The sequence below is a fragment of the Doryrhamphus excisus genome, linkage group LG7 (assembly GCF_037039965.1).
Source record: "Doryrhamphus excisus strain RoL-2023G ecotype Guam linkage group LG7, RoL_Dexc_Guam_v1.1, whole genome shotgun sequence".
In the NCBI taxonomy this organism is placed as follows: domain Eukaryota; kingdom Metazoa; phylum Chordata; class Actinopteri; order Syngnathiformes; family Syngnathidae; genus Doryrhamphus; species Doryrhamphus excisus.
Window position 1 is genome coordinate 16,732,015 of NC_136363.1, and position 27,456 is coordinate 16,759,470.

Here is a 27,456-nt window from a genome sequence, read left to right on the forward strand (position 1 = left end):
GGCACTTCCTTGACTATGTTTCCAATGTACCTGGACTGGGCAATGAAAAGAGACGTAAGGTAATGAGAATTTAACTTTATTGGACTCTGAGCATAACAAATTGTTAATTAAGCTAGGCCCTGTTACACCCGTCAGGCCTACATTATTTCCAATAGTGAGGTTAAGATCTCATTCACTGCTGTGCTAGTATTATTGCCGTCACTCACTTTTATATTTGTCCAAAATCTGAGTAATAAACGTGAATATAAATCGCGCAGGCAACGCTGCAAATGACGTTGTATAGCGGCCTGTCACGATTCGGCGAATCGGAGCGACGCGATGCGGCCATCCGATATATGCGAGGGAAATTTAATGGAAATGCATTGGAACGGGACTGGAGATTTTGTCCGAAATAGGCGAAATCCGTTATAAAAAAATCCGATATATGCAATGAATTTTTATTGGAAATGCATTACAGAAAAATCGGTTCTTTTTTATCTGGCCGTTGTGAGCGAATTTCCGATATATCCGAGTCCGATATATCAGCATTTTATTTGTCACTCCTATTTCCTCCAAATTCTACAAACATTCTGCTAAATATTCAAAGTTTAGCCACATAATTTCCAAATAAAACATGACGTACACAAACAAATCTTACTTCACTTTGTTCCATGTGTGTAGGCACGTGCAGTTAAAGCATATCCGTTATAAAAAGCAAACTATTGACAGTCATAGATTCGAACCTTATTTGTACAACAGGCTTACACAAATAAATCGACACAACAGACTTACACAAATAAATCGACACGTACAAATAAATCAATACTTAAGATTGCACAATAAAAGTGTTGACATTTTTCAGAGCTGCATGGACAGCACCGCGCATAGGTTGTTGGGACATGTTGGCCAGTGAAGGATGGTCTGAATTCACAATGAAAAAAAAAACAAGGAAAACACAAACAAGTAAAACAACATGTGTCGTGAAGGACTTCATATATATTTGTCTCCTATTCTTTGTGTTTCATATATGTTTGTCTCCTATTTCTTGTGTCTCACTCATATAACTATGCACTACATTTAATCAAGTAGAACCAAGCAGCCTTGGGCAAATCACAGGACACATAATCGCTTTCAGGCACATACAGTTCCGGAGCTCTCCTACACATCCACAATTTTAACTAACTACAGATAACGGGAGAACATGACGTCGGCAGCCATGGCCTGTCGATAACGGCTGGCTCCACCGCTCCACCCCGCCCACCCTGCGTTGGTGAGAAGACAGCGGCCGAGGAAAGGAGGGGGGCCACCTGTGATGCGCCAGAGATCTACCGACATTTCTTAGCATAATAAAAGCCGGGCAGGGACAGTTAGCTGTACTCATTTGTTCTGACCTGTAAGTAAAGCCTACGTCACTGCAGGTGTTAGGGGAAAACGGGCCCGGAGCTCCGTGTAATCTGACTGGTCTGAGAGTAAACCATATAACTGACAAGTTCGTTGTCATCTCTTGCCTCCAACACGACACCCACAGGAATCACTGACCTAAGAACAGGTGGTCAAATTCCAACAGTCGGCACAGTGAAGGATGCAGACACTGCATCTATAAACAGTTGTGGCCAACTTTGTCGAGTGAGTGAGGTTACTTTCGTTTCGCGTTAAACCGGAAGTACCCGGAGGATACTAAATTGGGACACGCCCTCCGTTCTTGTTGTTTTAATGAAGCAATTGGAAGTAACACTACGACCCGAACATGTCCAACTCTCACGATAAATGTCTCCCGGAGGAAAAGGGGGTCCATAAAAGGATTAACGTGTACGACTGTCGCCAAGGATCGACGCAGGATAAACACACAGTCATTGACGCTCGTAGCTTGGATTACAAACACTTTCTACTGGCGTTAAGGAGGGTAAGGACACCCATGTAAACTCTTCAATATACACATAGTACACCCCTTACATATTTTATAATATTTTTTAATGGTACAAGATAAAACTAACGACACTTTAATACATTCTGTAGTATTCCGTGCACGGCTTGGATAACGGTGTACAATAGCTCACCACATATGTCAAAACCGCTGGTCACAAAAGTTAATAAACTCCAAATGGAATGTCCGAATTGGGTCCAAAATGTCAATATGGTGTGTGGATACCGTTTAGGTTTCCAACACTGCATTAACTGTCTTGGATTTGGAGTTCATTTGCGCTTGGCGGGTTGCCACTGGAATTTACTTTCTTTCCTCCATGACGGCATAACGGGAGGTGTTGGATGTTAGAGACCGTGTTCTTCTCCATCCTGAGATGCTTTAGTGTAGAGTGTAGAGATGTTTGGATTCTGCCCTCATGCTCAGCTTCAGTATGTCACAATACATGTTGGCATTCATACTTCTTTAGTGAATTGGATCTCCCCAGTTCAGGCAGCACTCATGCAGCCCTAGACCATGACACTTCCTGAATCGAAACCAATGTGAAGGAACCAATGTGATGGGAAAATATATTTAGTTGTTCTGATATGACCTGTGATATGTGAAAGTCTACAGAAAACACGTATATAACTTGTATTTCCTGTGATTGGCTGGCGACCAGTCCAGGGTGTACCCCGCCTCTTGCCTGAAGACAGCTGGGATAGGCTCCGGCACCCCCGCGACCCTTGTGTGGATAAGCGGTACAAAATGAATGAATGAACTTGTATTTTGAGAGGCGCCTCTGAGTCCTTGGGAATGTCTTCCCGTACAATATAATCAAAGAAGACTTGTTTTTGTGGAGATAAGCCTTGGGAGCGCTTTATTGTTTTGGGAACATGTTGTATGGGAATGTTTTCCTGTTTTAAAAAACATGTCGGGATGGGCAACTCACCGCAGGCATGACTGTTTTCGGGGACTGGACCTCCTCGCTTGCACTCAGGTCTTGTGAAGGAATAAAAGGGGGAGAAGTCCGGCAGTTAGGGTAGAGTCTCCTGCGGGTTGCGATCGAACGCCCAGCCTGGTTGAAGCTACTCTTCCCAAACTGACAGCTCTCCAGTCCTGTGAGATAAGAGATTATAACTTGTGCCTAAAGTGTATCGCTTCCCACTGTTTGATTGTATGTTTGTCACTGTGCTATGTGGGGATTAAATTGACACAATATTCTAGCAAGCCAGTGCGTGTGTGAGTGTCTGTGAGTCATCTCTCAGTGTGCTTATCTCCTGCGAACCTGAAAATATTACATTAAACAGCATTCATGCTTTAGTGAATTGAATCTCTCCAGTGCAGGCAGCACTCATGCAGCCCCAGATTATGACACTTCCTGAATCAAACCAATGTGAAGTGAACAAATAATAATAATAATACATTTTATTTGTATAGCACTTTTCAGAGTACTCAAAGACACTTTACAGCAGAGAAAAAGAAATAAAAATAGAGTTGAGTAAAAACAGTAAAAGATGCATTAAAATACAATATCCAAACATTCATTTAGATCTAAAACAAGGCTAAAAGTGGGGCGGGGCGCAGCAGTCATGTATAAAAAGTTAGACATTAAAAACGTATTTAAACAGGTGGGTTTTGAGTTGTTTTTTGAAGGAGGGAAGGTCAGGGCAAGCACGGAGTGAATGGGGCAAAGAGTTCCAGAGGGTGGGGGCAGCGATGGAGAAGGCTCTGTCTCCCCAGGTTCTGAGCTTGGTCTTACAGGGAAGTGCCAGGAGGTTAGAGTCTGAGGAGCCAAGGGGATGCGGGAGATTGTGTGGATGAAGGAAGTCTGTGAGGTATGGAGGGGTCAAATTGTGGAGAGCTTTGTAGATGATGAGCCGGACTTTGAAATGGATATGTTGGAGGACGGGAAGCCATGGAGGTTTTTAAGGACATGGGTAATGTGTTCACGGGAGCGGGTGGAGGTGAGGAGGCAAGCAGCTGAGTTCTGAATATATTGTAGTTTGGTGAGGGTTTTGGATGTTGTACCGTAAAGAATACTGTTGCAGTAGTCGATTCTGGATGTGATAAATGCATGGATCAGGGATTCAGCGGCAGAGAATGGAAGTGATGGACGGAGTGGGCTATGTTCTTAAGATGAAAAAATGCTGGCTGCTTCTCTACACAATCTACCATCTTGTCCCTGATGTCTTTATGCTATTGGTATGCTATTATTACAGTAATAATGATGTCAAGCAGTGAGATTTTAATTACTGTAATTGTATGGCTGTAATTGTGTTTACTATCACGGTTCATGTCTTCATTGTTACTATTTACTGTATTTATTGCTACTGGTAAGTTTGACTGTTTCAATTCAGTGATATCATCTCCATTGTGACGCTTAGCCATCATTGACATTTAACTGATGCAGTTCTGTTTGTCACTGTTGTTGTTATGGGAATTGTTGTTGCTGCTGTTTTTGTCTCTCTTTCTACTGTGAGCGGGGATGGCCATGTCCAGTTTGAGTTATGGGCGGATTTTGTGATGTTTTTAAATACACTCTACTGTTTACAAAAAACACAATGGCAGATAAATTGTCTGCTGTTTTGGCCCCTGATTGGGTTTTGGTTAGCCTACCTGTCGACATATCATGTTCCTGTGTTTGTTTGTTTTTCAGAAATTTTCAATCACCTCGCCTGAGTCGTGCGTGCTCACTGACACAGATCGAAATAATCTGAATTCTGACAAATTTGGTAAGGAAAAACATGCTCTGAGTTGGTCTCTCGTGTTTACCATATTGCATTCGAGCAGATGATAGTTGAGCATTTCCTGTGTTTTTCTTAAAGATGAACTTCGAGATGGAGGTACCCTCCTCTTATTAGATCATACCAACCAAGAACTTCCATTGCCAACTGAGGAACGCATCAATTTTCAGCCTCATTACGACACAGTGACCAAGAGTGGGGCGTATGAGTACTATGACAGCGAGGGCCAGAAGTCCTTACGTGAGCGTTCTTATGATGAAGACCTTCCGCTGTTGGTCCAAACACATTAAACCTCCAAATGTTTGTCTTCCAGCCTACGCACTGGCCGAGTTGCTGGACAACTCCATCTCAGCCACAGCTAAAAACACAAGTGTTCGAACGATTGAGATAAGAATGGTTTGTCCTGTTTCTGTACACCCAGCCATATTTTGCTCCTTTGCTTTGTGTCTGTAATGCATTTTATATTCCTTTTCCCTCCAGCTGCTTGATGAAACTCACGGGAAGCCTTCGGTTGTTGTCATGGATAACGGCTGTGGGATGACCGTCAAGCAGCTCAACAACTGGGCCGTATTCAGGCTCTCAAAATTTAGGTAAATATTGGGGAAAAGACATTTGAAAGTCTGAAATTAGCCACTAATATGTGGTCCTGTGTTCTCATCTACAGCAGCAAGCGTGAAGGTTATGTTCCACCGGAGCCCACTGCTTTTAGTCTCAACAGTGACATATCCTACTTTGGAGTCGGAGGAAAACAAGCTGTTTTCTTCATTGGAGACACCGTGAGGGTAAGGCCTCCTAGAATTGCAGTGCATTAAACCAGTGATTCTGAAATTGTGGGTCGCAGAGCCCGATGCACAATATCAGTATAAATGTTGTGTGATATGTTGTTATTGGTATCAGATTTTGCTGTATACAACACATGTGTTCATTCCAACACAGGAGTTATGTCATGTTAGACATACCGGTATCAGAAATTGAGAGTTGGGCAATATCAGCATAATATATTGGCATTTCATTCATTCATTCATTCATTCATTCATTTTCTAGCGCTTATCCTCACGAGGGTTGCGGGGAGTGCTGGAGCCTATCCCAGCTGTCTTCGGGCGAGAGGCGGGGTACACCCTGGACTGGTGGCCAGCCAATCACAGGGCACATATAGACAAACAACCATTCACACTCACATTCATACCTATGGACAATTTGGAGTCGCCAATTAACCTAGCATGTTTTTGGAATGTGGGAGGAAACATTCCTTAACATTCATTAAACTTTCAGACCGTTTTAGTGTAGTAAATACATCTGCATCTTATACTTTTGATGATGTGTGCCTTTATTTGAGGAGCCCAGAGAGGGGCTAACGTCATTGCAGCGCCCCAATGAATGCGTTGCTCAGATGCAATACAGTATGGGAAAACTTGGTTTTTTTATATTCATATTGGTACATGTTTGTATATTTGAGTGTGAAGTTGCTGTATGATGACTTTAATGACTGTTATATTGTTGTATACAATATTTTTATATACTATACTGTTATATACAATCACAGGGCACATATAGACAAACAACCATTCACACTCACTTTCATACCTATGGACAATTTGGAGTCGCCAATTAACCTAGCATGTTTTTGTACCCGGAGAAAACCCACGCATGCACGGGGAGAACATGCAAACTCCACACAGAGATGGCCGGGGGTGGAATTGAACTCGGATCTTCTAGCTGTGAGGCTTTCGTAATATCGGCATGTCAGTTTTCTGAAAAAAAAGCCAATATTAGACATCTGTAGTCGTGGGTCTTTGACAAGGGGGAAAAAAGTAACCACTCTGTCATGTATTTTGTGTAATTCAGGCTTCCGTGGTATTGCGGGACGAAGGCAATATGGGTATTATCACGCAGGAAGTGGAAGTTGTGATGCTCGCTATGTGCAAGCTACATTTAGAATGCAGTGCAGGTCACTAAATGAGAATAGTGAACATTTTGTACTCCTGGAAACGAAGGGACTCAGATACCATCTGAGCGCCTGTACCTCACATGAGAGCGGAAACCTCACCTATTCCTATTCACGCCTCAACCTACTCCAAAATAGGGGCAAAATTATGTTGTAGATTATGTCGTAGAGCAGTGGTTCTCAGTCAAGTCATGTGCTTCACTTGTGTAGATGATCACCAAAGCAGTAGGATCTCCAGATGTTCATGAACTGGTCCTGTCTGAAGAGCAGTTTGTTCAGAAAGAGAAGAACCAAGAAGAAATTTACAGCGATGTTATCAGAAACAGGAAGGTAAATGCTGTCATTTCTTTAAAAAAAAACCCAAAATGCTCTGACACTTGAAAATGGCTTCTTCTGCCCCTGCAGCCTTGTGACTCTTCACACATATATAAAAGTGAGGAGCGCTTCCTTCATGCCATGATTGCTGAAGAATCTGAGAAAGAAAGCTTCACGGCCGTAGTCATCACAGGCGTCCGTCCACAGCATATTACTTCCCTGAAAGAAGACTTTGAAGGATGGACAAAGCAGCTTGCGTGAGTTCAGCATCCTAAACCGTCTCATCCAGAGGCCAACATTTCAAATTAAGGAGTGTTTTGTCAATGTCTCAGTCACACATACCACTATTATATCCATGGAGATATCGGAAACATGAAACCTTCAGGTCATCACCCTGCAATTGAAATACAGGTGAGATGCTTGCACCTTGCTGGGCTTTATTGTTAGAGTTGACTCACTCCCATAAATCGCTTGTAGATCTCTCTACAGGAGAAACTAACACGATGTCCTCGCGTGATGAACCTCAAGGAAGTGGATGACGACATGCAGGCCTTGTACATAAACGCCGCTGCTGACAAGTTTTTCTTTCAAGCCGAGGTGTCCGGTGTCATGGTGGAGGGAATCATTCGTTATCATCCCTTCCTCTACGACAGGGAGACGTACCCGGAAGACCCCTACAGTGCACAGGGTATCCACACGTCAGGGAAATCTCGCAAAGATCACCAACACAAGTGTTGTCAGTTAATATTGTCACGTCAAAGAGAATAATCTCACACCAGCCAAGATTGTCCCACTCTTCCGTGCTCGCTCCTCTGAACTGTGGAAACTTCGCTGTCCTTGTTCGCTTTTTATTGAATTAAGCAGCAAGTAAATCATGAGGCAAGGGCAAAACATATCGGGAGTTCATTTCCTTGAGGTTAGCTGAATCGCACAGTCTACAGCAGTGATTCCCAAAGTGTGGGCCGCGGCCCTCTGTTGGGCTGTGGTGGTACTGCAGGTGCAAATCTTTTATATTGCAAAAATATTGCATTTTTGCAAATATTCATTCATTCATTTTCAACCGCTTATCCTCACGAGGGTTGCGGGTGATGCTGGAGACTATCCCAGCTGTCTTCGGGCGAGAGGCAGGGTACACCCTGGACTGGTCACCAGCCAATCACAGGGCACATATAGACAAACAACCATTCACACTCACATTCATACCTATGGACAATTTGGAGTCGCCAATTAACCTAGCATGTTTTTGGAATGTGGGAGGAAACCGGAGTACCCGGAGAAAACCCACGCATGCAAACTCCACACAGAGATGGCCGAGGGTGGGGTTGAACTCGGGTCTCCTAGCTGTGAGGTCTGTGCGCTAACCACTCGACCGCCGTGCAGCCCTTTAAAAAATATATTTATAGGCCCAAGGATTAATCTGTTGAGTGTTATTGACCTGACACAACATTTTAGGAACCTTATATAGTTTATGATTGGAACATAGCTCTCTGGCTGGGGGGTCATTAACGGAGGAGCACGTAGTATGTAGTGGTGAGAAAAATGGAGCCCAGGTGAGAAAAAAAAGTTGAGAATTAATTCTGTCTTGTGTGTACACCACAGATTCAAAGTTTGGGCTTCCTTTACCCCTCTGCTTTAATTTCAATCCTGAATCTTTATAATAATAATGATAATAATAATAATAAGTTAGGGTGGCATGGCGGACGAGTGGTTAGCGCGCGGACCTCACCGCGAGGAGATCAGGGTTCAATTCCACCCTCGGCCATCTCTGTGTGGAGCATGTTCTCTCCGTGCATGCGTGGGTTTTCTCCGGGTATTCCGGTTTCCTCCCACATTCCAAAAACATGCTAGGTTAATTGGCGACTCCAAATTGTCCATAGGTATGAATGTGAGTGTGAATAGTTGTTTGTCTATATGTGCCCTGTGATTGGATGGCCACCAGTCCAGGGTGTACCCCGCCTCTTGCCCAAAGACAGTTGGGATAGGCTCCAGCACCCCCCGCAACCCTTGTGAGGAAAAGCGGTAGAAAATGAATGAATGAATAATAAGTGCCCTGAGAACGCAGTATTTCGCCTATGTATATAGGACAAAGGTGGGCCGCGGACATTTTTAGATTTTCAAGTGAACCCTGTGTTCTTAAAGTTTGGGAACCCCTGGTCGACAGTATTGTTTCACTTCCCTGTCAAATGTGCTGAATACCAAGTCTGACATCTTACTTTTCCTGTTTTCGCCCGGGTTATTCTTCGAGCAAGGTTCATGCCCTTAAGGCCATCTGGATGCAACACATTTTCTCACAGGGGAAGTGGTTAGGTGCTTGTGAATTTTCACAACAACTCTGTCTTACAATACAATGGTTTAGTCACATGATGCAATAGGTTCCTAGTACAACTGTTAGGGATAGTTAGTTAGTGATAGTGCTAAAGCTTTTAATTTCTTTCACACCACGCTATGTAGTAACAGACAAAATCAATCCATTCATTTTCCACAGTGTTTCCATACACTATAGAGTCTCCAATTAACATAACATGAATGTTTCTGTAATTCGGGACGAGATTGGAGAAAACCGATACATTGCGAGGTCAACACACTAACTCCATAACAGATTTTTAGCCAGATCTGAGGCTACTTAGAGGCTACTTGCGTCACTTGATGCATGCCGTGTAAATCCAGTCTAAGTACTACTTCACTCTGTCAAGACGATAAGCGTACATGTTTTGCTTCTTTGCTCATCCTCAGCACCTTTTGACGAGGAAGATGACTACAATGAGTCCGGAACCCGAACTCAAGCAAGAGGGAATAGACCCATATTTGAATGTTTCTGGAATGGGCGGCTCATCCCATACACCACAATATCAGAGTACTACTACTATTATTGCAGTATTATCCCTGTCATGTGCCATGGAAGCAATTTTCTCATTTTCTCTTTGCCGTTGCTGCAGGTTTGAGTGGTGTGCCTTTCCCAAAGGCTCCAAGGTGCCTGCAGAGTGCTACAGTCGCTTTTCAGGCGTGCTCTTCACCAATGACAAATTTCAGGTGACCATGAACAAGCTCACCTTCATAGACCTGGAGGTGAAACTAAAGAGCAAGGACACCATCTTCACGTGCACGGTGAACGGACAGGTGCCTATTTTTTTGTTGCGCCTCTCATCAGAAGATTGGAATTGCACAAGGTTGAGAATAAATGGCTACATAATGACTAATCAATTAATGAGCCCTAACATTAAGTGGCGGCAAAGACCAAGTTTTAAAAATGTCAGCTGTGGAACCTGACGGTAAGTCTCTTCTGTGACTCCCTCAGACACGGAGAAGAAACATCCAGAAAGAATTCACGCAGTGGCTCCTCCACTGCCATGAGAAATTTGACAAGCAGGTGAAGTTCCTGAACTACACAAACGTCATCACACGGACAGATGTGGCCGTCAAGAAACTTCAGCATCCTTGGACCACCTTCACTGCTATCCAATGGGACAACAGAACCTTCATTAAGGGTCAACTGGTGAGAATCTACATGGACAAGCACTGAGATTCACACTTATGCATCATGGACTTCACGCAGGTGAAGACGCAAAGAACGGTGCCAATTATGCATGGTAGTGTTGTGCGGTTTTTGCTGTATGGAACGTACGACAGCGACGTCTTTGCCACAGGAGGACACATAGAAATCCAATTGGTAAGTATGTGTGTGTGTGTTAATACACATGTATTAAAGGCTATCCATTTAATCAATAAGCAAATATTGCTCCTAGGAACCCAAAGAGCTGTACGACCAAAACAAGATCATACCCATATCCAAAATCGACAGGACTGCCACAGATGAGGCCATCCAGATGAACATCAACAATGACCTCGCCAGGTCCGTAATTGACATTCATTTATTCATTTTCTACCACTTATCCTCACAAGGGTTGCGGGGGGTGCTGGAGCCTATCCCAGCTGTCTTTGGGCGAGAGGCGGGGGTACACCCTGGACTGGTCGCCAGCAAATCACAGGGCACATATAGACAAGCAACCATTCACACTAACATTCATACCTATGGACAATTTGGAGTCGCCAATTAACCTAGGTTGTTTTTGGAATGTGGGAGGAAACCGGAGTACCTGGAGAAAACCCACACATCCACGGGGAGAACATTCAAACTCCACACAGAGATGGCCGAGGGTGGAATTGAACCCTGGTCTCCTCCGTAATTGACATTTTACCAAAAATCACTCAAATCTTCACAGTCTCTAACGTTTCTGTCCCATATTCCAGGGTTCCAAACAAGCTGAAAGTGGAATGGGAAAAATGCAAGCCCTGGTCACAAAACTCTGTGTTCCCAGCTGGGACTCAATTAGGTATACGATCCTGAATGTGTGCGTTCATAAACATCTATAAAACTCTAAACAAGCTTTTGATTTTCAGGTCCACTCAATGTGCAAATTGTCAACCAAAGGGAAGAATCTCTATCCAGGATGCCGTCAATGCGACAGAGATCAGTGAAAAGACTCAGTATCATGCTCAGACTGATTTTCCATGGTAAGTGTGATGTTAAAATAATGAAATATTGTTTCATCTTTCACAATAATTACTCAAGCCGGTTAATTTCTCACTGGCAAAATTAACTGTTTATACTTCCACACAGATCCTAAAGGAGAGGAAGAGATGGCGTCATGTGTTTGCCAGTATGCTCAGCAGTGGGGATTCTGGTTCAATGCAATAAGTAGGTATTGTTAGAGGAAAATACTTTCCCATCTGACCAGAGGAGTGTGCATACTACGTACTACTCACAGAAGGAAGTCATAATATATCACATTGTTGAACACGTGTACCCATAGTCTAGTCAAGGACAGCACTCCGACTCATTTTTTTTTATCTTGAGCACATAGTCTAGTTGAAGGACATACCTCCAGTGTTTTGAGGAGAGACAGCAGTATCTGGTTACGCTTGAGGAAGTCGATACAAAAAACCCAATACAAACAACACTTATTATTGAAACCCAGCACCCACTGGGGAGTGGAAAGCGGAATATGAAAATCGTCTTCCCTCCAGTGCGCCGACATTATAATTGCTTTGCTCTAATCCAGGGATCTCAAAGTCAATTTACTTGGGGGCCACTGGAGCTAGGGTCTGGGGGAGGCTGGGCCGCATCAGGTTTTCAAAAAAAAAACAAAAACACTTTTTCAGTGTTTTGATCTCAGTCATGGATGATGAGAGAAAAAGCACAACAGGCGGGCTCGTTCGCTTGCGTATTGCCAGGGCAAAATCGCGTCAATTGTGTGCGGTGTGCACACAACTTTAAGCTGTCATTTCTGGGTTCATGAAACCATATGGCATCCATATCAAACTAGGCGGGGGCCTCAAACTAGCATCTTGCGGGCCGCAAGTTTGAGACCCCTGCTCTAATCCCTGTACAAGGACCAGTCCGGACAGTCAGTACTATCATCTTCATCACTTATTATTTTGAGAAATTTGTTCATGTTCTCCTTAGACAATCTCATGAAACTGGGGGAGTACACACTGTTTCTAAACACCATCTTAAGTGAAAATAACTCCAGCACCTTTGGAGGCCAAATGCTTCCAAGTTTCACACTCAAGTTCCGTATCAAAGGTAAGACACAAACACAAAGCATATAAGACAACTTCTCCAAAAAGTACTTATTGTTGTGTCTTGTACTCTTCTTAGAGGGAGAAGCTGAACGTTTCAGAGTTGTGGATGTTGGCGACTCCACCGTTCATGTTGGAGAGCCGTTTGACATCTCTCTGCAGTTCAATGATGCCTATAATAATCCAACTGTGCCGCTGCCCAATCTCAAGCCTGCCCTTGAATGCAGGTGAGACTTGGTGTTTGTTTACTCTTTTGCACACATGTTGCCTCTGCATTGTCCCACAATTTCAATGCGTGTCATTTATTTATTCATTTATTTATGGCACAACTGAAGCGTGAAGACTAATTTGTGCACAGTTTGCAATTTTTTTGCAATTGTTGTTTGTGACTGAAAATGGTGCACATTAGCCAAAAAAAGACAGTGCTTTCACACGACTTACTTCCACCTTACTGTTTACATCTGGTACACAACAATAGCATGCGCAACACGCATGTGTATGCATTGTCACAACCACTTCCTGCATCCGTGAAACACTCACGGCAGTATTTGGTCCCATTTTGTCCCGCTCTATTTACAAGGGACCTACAAGATGTTGAATTCCAGAGAAGAAATCCATGCAAAAAAGAAAGGTAAGTCTATATTAACTCGCAAATGCAGAAAATGAATGCGCAAAGAGCACAAAGGAAGCAATAAACTAGAAAAAAAAGAGGCACTGACAGTGTGGGAGAGGGAATTGCTGACTAGAAGACATCGCTTTCACGACAAAGATAAACATATGCCTTTATTCGACCCACAAAGGGAAAAAAGCAGAATTCAAAAGCACAAAAGTGCAAAATCTTAGTTATAAGATTAGTTAAAGTTATATACAGTACACTATTTGCAGCTGTGTACATGGTGATCAAGCCACGGGTTTGTTGCATGGAGTTCACAGAAACGATGCATGCCACAAATTTGGAACGTTTCGGGCAGTTCACACATTCTTCACACCTGTTTACCACCAATTCACTCACTGACACGCAAAATTGGGTTCCACTACGGGAATGAAATGCATACAGATTTAAATGATATATTGACTGCAGAGTGTATCTCCATTTACACATAGGGATCTGGAACTGACGTACGACTTTCTGGACTACAGTGGGCCCCCTTTCATCATCAGAGGCGTCAAAGCATTCGGGAAAATTCAGAATCACCACCAATATAAGGTTAATATCTCATTTGGATACACTTTCTTCAACTGTATTCATTATTATCATATCTCATGCTTATCAGTGTGTGATTATTTCTGCAGACATTTGAACTGAAAGTGACCCTACCTGGCCTGAAAGAAGACTCACAGACTCTAAAGTTGAATCTTCTCCCTGGTATTTATGCTTTTTCTACCCCTATTGAGACTTTCATTTCATGTGGGAGGATTGAAATATCAAGAAGAGGATCTCATCCTGCACATTTAGGGTTTTGGTTTTGTTTTGACTCACAATATAATATCATTTTTTGTGTGTTTCAGGCAAACCACATGTTCTCCGTGTGATGCCGGAAGATGAGGTCATCACGATGGAGAATGGAAGCCCCATCAGGTTTAGCGTTGAAGTTTGTGATGTGACCGGAAACGTCACCGCTCACCCCAACCAAGTTGTTCACTGCCAGGTAGCTTCTGTTTATACAGTTAGTACAGTGGATCCTCGCTTTTTGTATGCCAACAATTATTGTAAAAAAATATGTCACAGATCGATAACCATACATTGTTTTAATACCTAATATCTGTAGATGTACTCATAATGGATGAATAGGTAAATTGTGATTCTGTTACATTTGGGACACTATAGACAGACTTGCTGGACATACTCCTTTAATCATCTTTAACATGTGTGTGAGTTGTTTATTTGTTCATACACATACACGGCTGCACGGTTAGCGCGCAGGAGACCCGAGTTCGATTCCACCCTCAGGGATATATGTGTGGAGTTTGCGTGTTCTCCTCGTGCATGCGTGGTTTTCCTCCCACATTCCAAAAAACATGCTAGGTTAATTGGCGACCCCAAATTGTCCATAGGTATGAATGTGAGTGTGAATGGTTGTTTGTCTATATGTGCCCTGTGATTGGCTGCCGACCAGTCTGGGGTGTACCCCGCCTCTCGCCTGAAGACAGCTGGGATTGGCTCCAGCACCCCCTCCTGAGGATAAGCAGTAAAAAATGAATGAATGAATGAACAACACACACACAATTGTGTTCCTCATGCATGCACAGGGAGAACATGCAAACTCCACACAGAGATGCCCAAGTGGAGAATCGAACATTATTTCCATGTATTTTGCATTATTTCCACATGTAAAACTATTGTTATTCTCTATAAAATATGTGTTTTGTTAATATTTCTGGGTGTCTGACATTATTGCTTATGGGGAAAAATGGCTTAGGTTTTTGTGTTGGACCTTTGAGAATGGATTAATGACAAAAACCGAGGTTACTATAGTACTGTAGTTTCCATCAGTGATTGCTTGCTGTTCCGCTCCATTCCTGTAGGTGGTAATAATAGACTACCAAACAGGTAACAAGTGTTTTTCACAGCATCACTGCTAAACAAGAATGCTGTCATAGCACAAAGTGGAAAAAATAAACTTCCATGCATGTGACTGAAGATGCTTGATAATTTAGTGCAGAACTATTTATAGATGTGTGATGGATGTGTTTGGGTTGCCAGGTGGAGTCTTTTCCAACAGCTGTGATTGACTGCAGCAGCACTGGAGCTGGACAGATAGTGACAGAAACCATCAAGCTCAAACTAACTCGGGGAGAGTCTCAACATCTGAAAGTTACATTTCAGATTCCGGTTGGTAGAAAATCGCTTTGCTTATAAAGTCTTCTTTTTTATCTTTTGGCTTTTCCCTTGAGGGGTCGCCACAGCAAATCAATCTCCTCCATCCAACCCTGTCTTCTGCATCTGTCTCTCTCACACCAACTACCCTCATGTCCTCCTTCACTACATCCATGAACCTCCTCTTTAGTCTTCCTCTACGCCTCCTACCTGGCAGCTCTAATATATTCACTATCTCTCCTCTGGACATGTCCGAACCATCTCAGTCTGGCCTCTCTGACTTTATCTCCAAGGCCTCTAACATGTAATGTCCCCCTGATGTACTCGTTCCTGATCCTATCCATCCTGGTCACTCCCACTGAGAACCTCCGCATCCTCATCTCTGCTACCTCCAGTTCTACTTCCTGTCTGGTCTCACTTGCTTATACAGTATGTACAGCAAAATTAAAAATCACTCTTGCTTTTCTCATTTGTGTTGTCAAGGGCCAGAAGGACACATTGAAGGTTGTGAAGGAGATCGTGGTGATACCTAGCACAAGACTGACACAGATAGAGGTCTGGAGCCAAAACAACGGGAACCTGATTTTTAGAAACAACGACAAGATAGAATGGCCAGCTGGTGGCCTCCTGGATCATCTGTACTACAGGCTGTATGACGAGGGTGGAAGAGAAGTATCTCCCACGCCTGAAATTGCCTCCACTATCAAGGTGTGTAATATCAACATCAATAACTTTCTTCAGCTGTTTATTATTCACAAATGTTCTTTAGGTGAATTGGACAGCAGATGTCTGTCTTGAAGATCTGGTGAGGGGCAAGCTGCCAGCCATAGAGGTTCCCACACAGGTTCAGGAGGGACGATTCTATCAAGTGTCTTTGCAAGACCAGAGCATGTCTATTTCCTTTACTATAGAGTATGTCACTTCTTTATTTGAGACTTTGAAGCATCCCCCTTCTCCCCCCGATCTATTAGTTTCAGGAAATGTTGTCTTTTTGTACAAAGTGTTTGTCCAGGCAAGCCAGCACAATTAAAAGTGAAAATGCCACAAAGCACAGTGAGGCTTGGGGAAACTATCCTTGGAAGTATCAGTGAGTCCCAAAAGGAGGATGGAATATTACAATGGTGGATGTGCTTGCAAATGAATACATGGCTTTTTTTATCCTGTAGAGATGGTGCTATTGGACGAATATGGCAACATGACCAAGGCACTGAGCCCCACCAGTGAGAATGACATCACTGTGGAAGGTGAGGGTCTGGTCAAGTCAGCCCTCGTCTACACATGGAAGGTTTGCTCACTTTCTATTTTACTCTTATATGCAATAATTACATTTAATCATGATTGACATTACTTTGTGTCGGCTCCAGGAAAGCAGCCAATGTGTTTGTGTCACGGGGGTCCGCTTCCAGTCTGGATACCCGGGTTCTAGAGAGTTGTGCTTCACCTACACAACGTTTGTGGAGCGTGTCATCATCAAAGTGACCACTGGCCTTCCTGCACAGCTGGTACTCCTCAGTGGACCCGAGCAGGTAGAAAGGACCTTTGTGTGATGCACAGAGAATATATGGCTTTATTTCATTTGAACATGCATCAGATTACAATTGAATGCATCACATAATCAGTTCACATTTCCACATGTCCAAAAGGAGTAGGAAGAAGCAAAGCTTATTAAATCCTACCCCTCCATCTGGTACTTGTACAAGCAGTAACATTTGTTCACTTCCTGCTTTCCATGATACAGTTTTATTTTTAATATTTTTATTTTTAATTTTTGTCCCGTACCGAAGTACGAGGTGATATGACCATACAATGACATAATGGGTACCATAGTAAGTGTCAATATAGTGATATGTATAGCACATCATGACTGCTATGGCTTTTTAACGTAGTCCTAGCATATAAGTGTTTCAAATTCAGTTCTAGATCATATTTCTCCTCTCTTGTAGAGAAGTATTGGATGACATTTTTAGGCAATTGGTTGTTTTTAGCATTATGCATTATTTTAGCTGTTTGAAGATGAACTATATCAGCAAGTTGAAGTATTTGTGATTTTAGAAATAAGGAGTTAGTATGTTCTCTGTAGGCGGCATTATGAATTATCCTTACAGACCTTTTTTGCAGTACATTTAGCGAGTGAACATTGCTTTTATAGTTATTAGCCCATATTTCCGCACAGTAAGTAAGATATGGTAGAACCAGAGAGCAATAAAGAGTCTGTGTGTATATATATATATATATATATATATATATATATATATATATATATATATAGTCTTTACAGAGAGGTTTAAACAACATTACAGTGTATACCAGTGTATACATTTTGACCCGCGGGCCACACAATGTACTTATTATGCAACAAAGCGGAAAAAACAACATGGCTGACAACCTACGTACAATCCACAAGCTACCCAGCATGCCTTGCGGACGGAATATATAGGTGTAATGTAATTGTGTGCAGACATTTATATGTATGATAGGTAGACTATGTTGTGCATAATGTGTGTGTTGACGTGTTCTGTTGTTTGGGTTCCTTTCTTTAGCGGAAATTCACTTAAATGAACTGTTCTTTGGGAAAGCCATTGCAGGTGTTGAATGAACACGGCATCAACACAAAGTTCGTCCTCCAACTGTGTGACAAGTGGAGGAACTGCTCCACGGACCAGAGGGTTGTGGTTCACATCAAGCCCTCTACCGATTTACTAAAGGTGAGCTTGGGCTCAATACAGACACATGTTGACTTTATGGCAGGAAATGTGACCAGTTGGTATTATTATTTTAGGTGGCAAATTCCGTTACTTCCCAACCAGTGGATGTGAACGGCCAGGCTACTTTTGATGTGAACCGAGTGAGCGGACCAAAGTGAGTACCACCATAATCCCATAATATCCATCCAAGTGTGTGTTCTGTGAGTGTTCTTTCACTGCTCGTCCACTAGGGGGAACTACCAGCTAATGTTTAAAGGTGTCTTCAATCTGAATCCCATTCCTGGTCCAGTTGTGGATATTACAGTCATCCCCGATGGCAGCAGACCAGTGGGACTGTCAGTCCACTATGACAAGAATGTCAAATTTCCAGCTGGGGGCGTCTTCTCAGGTTAGTTTTAGTACTTTTAACTTGCAGCTCAGTGGTATGATATGTTCCTGTTCTTTGTATGCAGTGTTTACTGTGACCGTGGTGTCCGAGGAGGGCATCCCCATTACAACCTGCAACCCAGCTGCTATCACCATGCTTCTGTGGAGCGGGGGGCCATCAGGACCAGAACCTCCCGCGACAGTGAGTGACAAAGGACGTGTTTAAATGTCTGCACCACGGATACATGATGAATGATATCTCTTCTTATGTCTCCAGGCAGACCAGCTGACATGTAGTAAACCCCCGGCAAACCAAAAAAAAGATTGCTTTCACTTCAGGTAAAGAACAAACAAACCAAACAATAAATTGTTATTTCTGCTCTGTTTTGGTCGCAATAATTCTAAATATCTTTGTGTGTACATTACAGAAATAAACCCATCCCACAGCAAGTTGGACAGTACAGCATCCAGTTTTGTCTGTGTACTAGTCGAACCACAAAACTGTTCAGCGATCAGGTTGGTTTAATGTTAAAGTAGTCACAAGCGGTATTCCGGAATGCATTAACCTTCCTCTTGTGTTAGCTTTCTGGTATCATCTCTTATGTTACCGGGGCTGTTTTGACCCATGTATTAAATCAGCTAGAAAATACACTAAAAACAATAAGTTACCATCAAATTTGCTTCTCATGTCTTGGTTACCTTCTTAGGCTTCCTCATCCATGAAAATGTTGGTTTTAATACTTTTGGTGTGGGCATACAGGCCTTTTTTGTCACTATACCCCTCCATTTCAATTTCCAAAAATGGTAAACTGAACCTCAAAAGAATCATATCAATACATTGAAGGTTCTTTTGTTACCTTTGGTACTATTACTGAGGGCTATAGAACATATCTCTTAAATCAATTAGTTTTATTTATTTTCTCATTTTAGTATTAATCACTAAAGAAACATCTATGGTGTTCGGGGGAATTTTGACCCATATATATTAATGTCAAGAAAAGGTAGAAAAAGTTATTGCTTTCAGCAACAGAACTTTAGTATAAACTGAAATCAAAGAAGAACAGGTCCAGATCTTGGTTCACTGTACTTCTTGCCATTCTTTCCATGATCCAAATTGTAAATGTGAATTTTACCGGTCAAAATGAGAATCCCCTGAAGCTTACATGATGAGAAAATGAGCTGGTTGTCATTGTGTTGGCTAATTGTACACTTATGATTTCAGTTGTGGCTCAAAATATTGCTTTATAGTCATATTATTATAACCGGGTCGAAACCGACCCTAACAATACAGTGGTCATAATTTCAACCAGACCATTTTAAAATTGAGTAAAAACAATTTTTTTGTTTTATTTTGTTGAAATAGAGTTTCCTGACAAAATCAAAAAGCCTTGATGCAATAAACAAATGTCATGTGATTCTTTTTATGCATTAAAATGTAAAACGGGTCGGTGCTGACCCTAACACAAGAGGAGGGTTAACAGCTAGAGCCAAACAGGGAAAACGTAGACGCTACTAAACAAAACAATTAATCATGAAATTGACATATAAGATGCTTATCTTAAAGGGGACCTATTATGCTCATTTTTCATCCCTTTGTATTGAGTTGTGGATTCCTAAAGAGCAGATAACCCGAACAGAAAGCTTTCTAGAGCTTCCAGAATCTGCACCTATTCCTTGGATTCTCCAAAACGGTCCATTTTAATTTATTCCACCCACGGCACGCCCACTCCGCTGTGATTGGTCACAATTCATCATGAATGAATTAATTTGGAATTGTTTTTTTGTGATTCCTTGAAGATTCCAGTAAAGGTGGTGGCCAATCACCCTACCAAACTGGGACCTGACATCCAACCGCCCACACCTTTGGTTTTCCACAGTAAGGACATCGCCAACCGAACCCTGGTGCAGAATATGACCCTGAGGATATTGGTGAGCTGAACATCATGCCAGAAGAGCATCATGCATGTTGTTCAGCTGGACTAACAGTCACCTTGATTGATGCAAGGATTCCTATGGGAACCCAGCAGGAGAAAACATGGAGGGGACAGTGAGGGTTATCATAAAGAACTATGAAGATAACTCCAATAAGGTCCTTCCTCAACTTGAAGGCGAAAGCAGCTGCAATGTAAGACTGTCAGAAGGAAAAGCTCATATCAACGTAAGTAGATGAATTCCTAAATAAAACAGCACCCCCACAGATGGAACAAGGCTGTTTCTCCTCCATAGATGCTGGCCATCATGGAGAACAGCCCCGGTGAGGACGGTGCCTCTTACATCCTCCTCTTCAAACCTCAAGTCCCAATCAACCCCACTCCACTCGCCCCCTTTCAGCTCCGGTTCCATTTTTATAACGGTAGAAGAAAAAACACACTCAAGATGCCGTGACCATGTGATAGATGACCACGTGATAGATGACCGTGTGATATTTTTCTTAAGATGCCGAACATCAAACAAAAATGTCTGAGCTGTCCAGGAAGAAAGACGAACTATCTACGGCCATTGAGACTTACCGAGGCCTGTTGGCGACATACAGTGAACTCTATAATTGCTTGACAGGTAGGATTTCATTTTCTTGGTAAAAGTTGCTTCTAATCAGTTATGGTATGTCTTTATTGTGATATATTTGTGATATATATCCCTTGCCACAATGCGCTTGGAATTTCACAGCCTTACTCTGTCACAGGTTTTATATGTCATGCAGTTTTGTGGTTGACTACTGGGTACTATCAGTCCAAGATTATGCATTTTTAAGCACCTTTTTTGCCTAAATTTTTTTTTTGCCTAAACATTTTCAAGCATAAAAAATTGATAAATGAGCTTAGACTAATTCGGACATGAGCTGTTGTATTCTACACTGACCACTAGATGTCAGTAATTCTACTGTAATATTTGATGTGACAAACAAGCGTCACACTGTAACCCAGGGCAAGGCTGGGGGGCTCTAATAACGTTAACTGTATTTAGAAGGTTGTAACCAGGTTTTCTATGCTCTAACTACAAAAATATTAATTAATTCATTCATTCATTGTCTACTGCTTATCCTCACGAGGGTCGCGGGGGTGCTGGCGCCTATCCCAGCTGTCTTCGGGCTCTAATAATGTTAAATATATTAAATATGTATATTAAATATATTTAGAAGGTTGTAACCAGGTTTTCTATGCTCTAACTTCAAAAATATTAATTAATTCATTCATTCATTTTCTACCTCTTATCCTCATGAGGGTCGGGGGTGCTGGAGCCTATCCCAGCTGTCTTCGGACGAGAGGCGGGGTACACCCTGGACTGGTCGCCGGCCAATCACAGGGCACATATAGACAAACAACCATTCACACTCACATTCATATCTATGGACAATTTGGAGTCGCCAATTAACCTAGCATGTTTTTGGAAGGGAGGATGTTGGAGTACGTTGGAAACCCACAGATGCACGGGGAGAACACACAAAGATGGTCCAGGGTGGAATCGAACTCGGGTCTCCGAGCTGTGTGGCCTGCTCGCTAACCACTCGTTTCGCCATGCAGCTTACAAAAATATTCCATTTTATAAATAAGGAATGCTACATTGCGGAAATTCACTTATCACTGTCAGGTCTGGAACCAATTGACCGAGATAAACGAGGGATTACTGTATATAGAATCATGCATATTTCTGTCACTGTTGGCTTTTGTTGCATTTTTACAATGTGTTGTTCTTTCTCACCAGTGCGATTCCAAGATGCACAAGACAAAGAGGCTATTTATAGAAGCCAACTTAAATCGAAAAACATAAACCTGAGTCAAACAGTCACTGTAAGTATTATTAAGATATTATTATCTTATAGCCACACTTGATTTACTCTTGTTCATGGTGTGCACAGTTTTTATGCTTGCAAGTATTTAGAGCAGGGATATCAGTTTGGATGCATTCTTGTCACTGGGGTGCATCTGGTTTCCCAGCATGCTTTTCATCACTTGCAAGTTGCTCAAGTTGCATGTTTAAAGTTAACATAATTATTTCTTTTATGACATCATGAGTAATAATGGATTTTTGGTAGAGAGTGGAATTCATGGATCCATTTATCACACAAGTCTTCCAGGTCCTGAAGCAGTAAAACAGCATCAGGCCATCACACTACCACCACCATGTTTTACTGTTGCTATGATCTTCTTTTTGTGAAATTTTTCTGAGCTATAATGGGACACACACCTTCCAAAAAGTTCAACTTTTGTCTTGCCAGACCACAGAGTATTTTCCCAAAGGTCTTGGAGATCATCAAGATGTCTTCTAACAAAATTGAGACGAGCCTGAATGTTTTTTGTTCGGCCATTTTTCCCCAGTGTCTTTCTTATGGTGGACTCATGAACACTGACCTGTAAAAGGGACCTGTTGTGCTCATTTTCAGCTTTTTGTATTGGCCCATATAGGCCCAGAAAGCTTTCCACCTTTCCAGAATCTGCACCTATTCCAGCTGTTTACTTGGATTTCCTGCTTCCAGCCAAAACGGTCTTTTTAATTTATTTCACCCACACCCTATCTGCTGTAATTGGTCACACTTCCAAGAGTCCAGAGGACTTCCGAACAGTTGCGAACCCCACTTTCTAATTTTGTTGGTATAGTAGTTGATAATAAATTAATCAACCTATCGGAGATCTTCATAAAAAGTGGTTAGGAGCTACGGGTAGCTTGCAGTTCTTTGGGTGTTTTGGGGGGTTTTTTGTGACCTCTTGGATGAGTTGTTACTGCGCTCCTGGGGTAATTTTGATTGGCCGACCACTCCAGGGAAGGTTCACTACTGTTCGATATTTTTGTGGATAATGGCTCTCGCTGTGGTTTGCTGGAGTCCCAAAGATTTAGAAATGGCGCCATAACCGTTTCCAGATGATAGATCTCAATTAATCTCAGTTATGTTTTCACAGTGGAGTACAATCACTTGTTCACATAGGGTCATGTGTTCAATTGTGTTGTCATTTGCTGATCTGGAACATTTAAGTGTGACAAATCAGGAAGGGGGCTAACACCAGTGGTTTTTAATCATGCTTAACTAATCATGGTGCAAACAGCGTAGATAAGTACAAGAAAACGTTTGTGTTATTCTCTATAGATCAAAGCAGTTGACCAGCTGCTGAGCCGAAAGCGGTCTGAAGCCGACCAGATTAAGAAAATGCCCAGAAGAGTCTGCTCCATTCCTAACCACTTGGAGGGGCAGCAGGATGTTTTGGGAAAGGTAATGGGACACCGGTTTCACTGACTCTTAAACAGTCCTGACACCCTGGTCTTTTTGAACGCAGGTCGGCCACCTGGCCTTTGTGCAGGATGAAGATGAAGCCAGGGTAATTTCCTGGCACATCAGGGGCGACATGGACTGCGTGGTCGCCAAGACAACAGCAGCAGCCAAGAGGCTCTACGACGCCACGGGAGGCATGCAGCAGGTCTTACCCCTGGACAGTATTTATGTAGCACCCGGGCGCAGGTATCTTTTCAATAGTCACTTCTTCTCCAGTCTTAACTATACCCTAACACAAAAGAAGCTCTCTGAACAGTCACATGATCTATTTACATGATGATCACATACTTGCAGCTCACTACCACACATCCGTAACGGCCATCCTCTGTTCCAACCCCTTGGGAATCCTGTTTTTGCAAGGGAATGCCTTATTTACCCCCAAAGCAACATCAACTATAGCATGGGTGAGTTCTTCCTCCACTTCTCACATGTTGGATCATACTGTATTATTTTCTCTTTGTAGCTTACTTCTTACTTGACTTAAATTAAGTTCATTTTTGATGCTTTGAAATGATGGCAGGCTCTGAAAGTTGATGATTGATGGGCAACAATGCGTTAAAATAAATTCTACAGTAATCCCTTATTTATTGTGGTTAATTGGTTCCAGACTTGACCATGATAAGTGAATATCCGCAAAGTAGGATTCCTTCATTATGAATGGAACCTTTTCATGGTTGGTGTAGGGATGTAACGATATGGAAATTTGATATCCTGATTATTGTGACCCAAATTTATCAAGGTTGTCATCACAATATTGTTGAATATTTTTGAGAGTAAAAGCATTTGTGTATCATCACTCTTGGTGCTTTGAGGGAGATAACTAACTAACTAACTAACGTAACTAACGACTGCTTCTCCAAGAAATGAGCAGTGTCACTGGTCCGTGAGTTTATCAAAGTATGGTTATCAATCACAAATTAATTTGAAACGGTAATCGCTGAGAGTTGTATCGCAGTTAATCATTAATACCGGTAAACGTTACATCCCTAAGTTAGAGCATAGAAAACATGTTTACAAGCTTCTAAACATTATTAGAGCTCTCTAGAGCTATAGTTACACTTTACACTTATATCACCCAATATAGTAGACATAATTTATTTATTCGTCCCTCAGTGGGGAAATTTGTAATAAATGCAAATAAGCCATTTAAGACATTATAAAAAGACATGCGTTTGTGTTTGTTTTTATAGTAGAACTGGAGATAGCAGAGATGATGCTTAGTTTCTCATTGGGTGTGACCAGGATGGATAGGATCAGTAACGAGTACATCAGAGGGACATTACATGTTAGCGGCCTTGGAGATAAAGTCAGAGAGGCCAGACTGAGATAGTTCGGACATGTCCAGAGGAGAGATAGAGAATAAATTGGTAGAAGGATGCTGCGTTTAGAGCTGCCAGGTAGGAGGCGTAGAGGAAGACCAAAGAGGAGGTTCATGGATGTAGTGAAGGAGGACATGAGGGTAGTTGGTGTGAGAGAGACAGATGTGGAAGGGTTGGATGGAGGCGAATGATTTTCTGTGGCGACCCCTCAAGGGAAAAGCCGAAAGAGAAAGAAGAAGAAGAACCATCGGGAGTTTTATCGCAGTTAATCATTAATACCGGTAAACATTACATCCCTAAGTTAGAGCATACAAAACCTTTTTGCAACCTTCTAAATAGTTTTTTTAAACATTATTAGAGCTCTCTAGACATTAAATAACACCCCTATAGTTACACTTTACACTTGTATCACCCAATATAGTAGACTTAATAAGTGCAAATATAAGCCATTTGGCCATTTGTATGCTTGGACATGCTTCATTTAGGTATAAAAATATGTAAAAGTCGAATATTAACTATCATAAACAATGCAGGCCGAGTGGTTACCGTGCAGGCCACACAGCTAGGAGACCCGAGTTCGATTCCACCCTCGGCCATCTCTGTGTGGAGTTTGCATGTTCTCCCCGTGCATGCGTGACTTTTCTCTGGTTACTCCGGTTTCCTCCCACATTCCAAAAACATGCTAGGTTAATTGGCAACTCCAAATTGTCCATAGCTATAAATGTGAGTGTGAATGGTTGTTTGTCTAGATGTGCCCTGTGATTGGCTGGCGACCAGTCCAGGGTGTACCCCGCCTCTCGTCTGAAGACAGCTGGGATATCCTCGTGAGGATAAACGGTAGAAAATGAATGAATAAACTATGCAGTTTCAAGAGGACCCTATAAATACCTAAATAATATAAAATACAGTGTAGAAAGCTTCCTTCAATCTGTCACACAGACTCATGCTGCACCGTACATAAACCCCCACTCTGGTTTGTATTGAAGCCTCATCTTCCTTGAACTGCTGTGATGTATTCTTTATGATCATGATAATTATAATAATGAATAATGGCCCTCATGCCATAGTTTTCTTGAGTCTGGTCTATATAATTCTGTTAAGTAAACAAAAAAACAAACTTGTTCCCTCTCAGTATTCAGAAATCTTCTCGGGGACACGATTGTGATGGACGACTTGGACGCTGCAACCAACTACAGACGAATCGTGAGTACCGCCTTCTTTTGGTCACTCCACATCTTTTATCCCAACTCTGAGTGATCTCCTGCCGTCGCCAGTTGGTCGAAAGTAAAATCCCCTGCCCCACCATCCTGACGAGACAAGGGGAGCGCGTAAGTAACAACGGCAAGTTCGGAGGCGCGCAGAACAAAGCCCCCATAATCTCAAAACTGCAAGTGTTTGGAGCCCCCCTCCCGCAGAGTTTCCACACCCTGAAGGAGCAAATAGGTATGATTTGACATTTTGTTCCTATTACGGAGAAAGCTTGTGTTCATGTTTGTTTTTTTTTGCTCCAGAACTCCTCACCAAGTACCGCTTAGCCCTGCAGAACAAGTTGGAGGCACAGGAAGAATACGAGGAACAGATGAAGCAAACGGATGAAATGCAGATAAAGCAGCGAGAAATGGATGAAAAAGTCATGGAGCTGCGGGAAGTTGAGAAACAACTCGGTAGGTTTGGTCACGTTTGTTCTTGTGTTTGATTCCTCATAGCCTGTCTCCTTTCTAGCGTCCACATCGCAGCAGCCCAAGAAGCGAAGCCTCCAACATGCTGGCAGGCCTCCAGGGACAGAGAAGAGACACAAAAATGTCTAAGTTCAGAAAAGGTTGGGTTTTCTATACATATATATTTTTTATTACATTTAATTACATTTATTTTAATTAAATTGTCAAAGAAGGCTTTATTTTCTATGCAAATATATCTTTTTTGGGTCATTAATGCAACTTTTCAAAACACATCATTAGGTACACTTGTGTTATATAGGAATTCCGTATGTAATAAATATGTTTCTATTAGTTTGTTTACCATATGGCCACATGAGTGAACGTTACTATCCATGTCAATTTCACAGTTGTACCTAATGTTCATTCACATGTATTGCTAAGCTTTAGTGGCTTTTTGGCGAAACCAACAGGACCCCGGTGTGATTTAGTACACGGGGAATACTGCCTGGAGGAAATATTCAAGCAAGCAAAAAGTAGGAGAAAAAGGGAATATTCTCTGGCTTCACACAGGTTGAGTTGATTCTGGTTGCACATGATGACTCACAAATAAACTTCAATGATGTATACACCATTCAATCATTTGTGCATCTGTTGAAGGGTGCTTTATTTTAGACAAACAAAAGACACAGTTTTTCATTCCATAATGCTCCAAAAATCATTATAAAACGCAAAAGAATACATTTGATTGTTGCCAACACCAAGAAAAAGCAACTGTTTCAACTGTTGCTTGCACAGCACCATTAACTCTCTTTAACCAAAAAAAATGGGTGGGGCTTACATCGATAAGTCTGACGTTACTCC

At 42.1% G+C, this 27,456-nt stretch overlaps 1 protein-coding gene across 4 annotated transcripts; it reads left to right on the forward strand.

Annotated features, from left to right (window-relative positions):
* The first annotated feature begins 1,600 nt into the window (after window positions 1-1,600).
* Window positions 1,601-27,340, forward strand: smchd1 (structural maintenance of chromosomes flexible hinge domain containing 1). Of its 4 annotated transcripts, none has more exons than XM_058059313.2 (48): window positions 1,601-1,882; window positions 4,539-4,614; window positions 4,708-4,866; window positions 4,940-5,022; window positions 5,107-5,216; window positions 5,291-5,408; window positions 6,782-6,901; window positions 6,977-7,143; window positions 7,219-7,297; window positions 7,364-7,574; window positions 9,620-9,740; window positions 9,823-10,003; window positions 10,182-10,379; window positions 10,440-10,553; window positions 10,630-10,736; window positions 11,135-11,217; window positions 11,285-11,398; window positions 11,505-11,582; window positions 12,351-12,470; window positions 12,546-12,693; window positions 13,047-13,097; window positions 13,571-13,673; window positions 13,760-13,832; window positions 13,976-14,115; window positions 15,171-15,299; window positions 15,768-15,992; window positions 16,054-16,196; window positions 16,286-16,371; window positions 16,451-16,569; window positions 16,649-16,810; window positions 17,861-17,989; window positions 18,064-18,143; window positions 18,220-18,377; window positions 18,442-18,557; window positions 18,633-18,694; window positions 18,784-18,871; window positions 20,153-20,284; window positions 20,361-20,513; window positions 20,582-20,708; window positions 20,792-20,911; window positions 22,058-22,143; window positions 23,436-23,558; window positions 23,623-23,804; window positions 23,913-24,022; window positions 26,070-26,140; window positions 26,212-26,380; window positions 26,449-26,601; window positions 26,660-27,340. In XM_058059313.2, exons 1-48 carry the CDS (start codon window positions 1,727-1,729, stop codon window positions 26,743-26,745), a joined length of 5,919 nt encoding a protein of 1,972 aa, XP_057915296.2. In that variant the 5' UTR covers window positions 1,601-1,726; the 3' UTR covers window positions 26,746-27,340. The 4 variants fall into 4 exon arrangements, with proteins under 4 accessions (XP_057915296.2, XP_078648385.1, XP_057915298.2 ...); XM_078792259.1 differs by having other exon boundaries at window positions 5,294-5,408; XM_058059315.2 differs by lacking the exon at window positions 13,047-13,097 and having other exon boundaries at window positions 1,602-1,882.
* The last annotated feature ends 116 nt before the right edge of the window (window positions 27,341-27,456 follow it).

Bases quoted from the DNA above. Each gene is read 5' to 3' on its own strand.
- smchd1 (XM_058059313.2), top strand. From the start codon at position 1,727: ATGTCCAACTCTCACGATAAATGTCTCCCGGAGGAAAAGGGGGTCCAT. The intron at 5,217-5,290 runs GTAAATATTGGG...TCTCATCTACAG, and splicing joins TTCAGGCTCTCAAAATTTAG to CAGCAAGCGTGAAGGTTATG. The intron at 10,737-11,134 runs GTCCGTAATTGA...CCCATATTCCAG, and splicing joins ATCAACAATGACCTCGCCAG to GGTTCCAAACAAGCTGAAAG.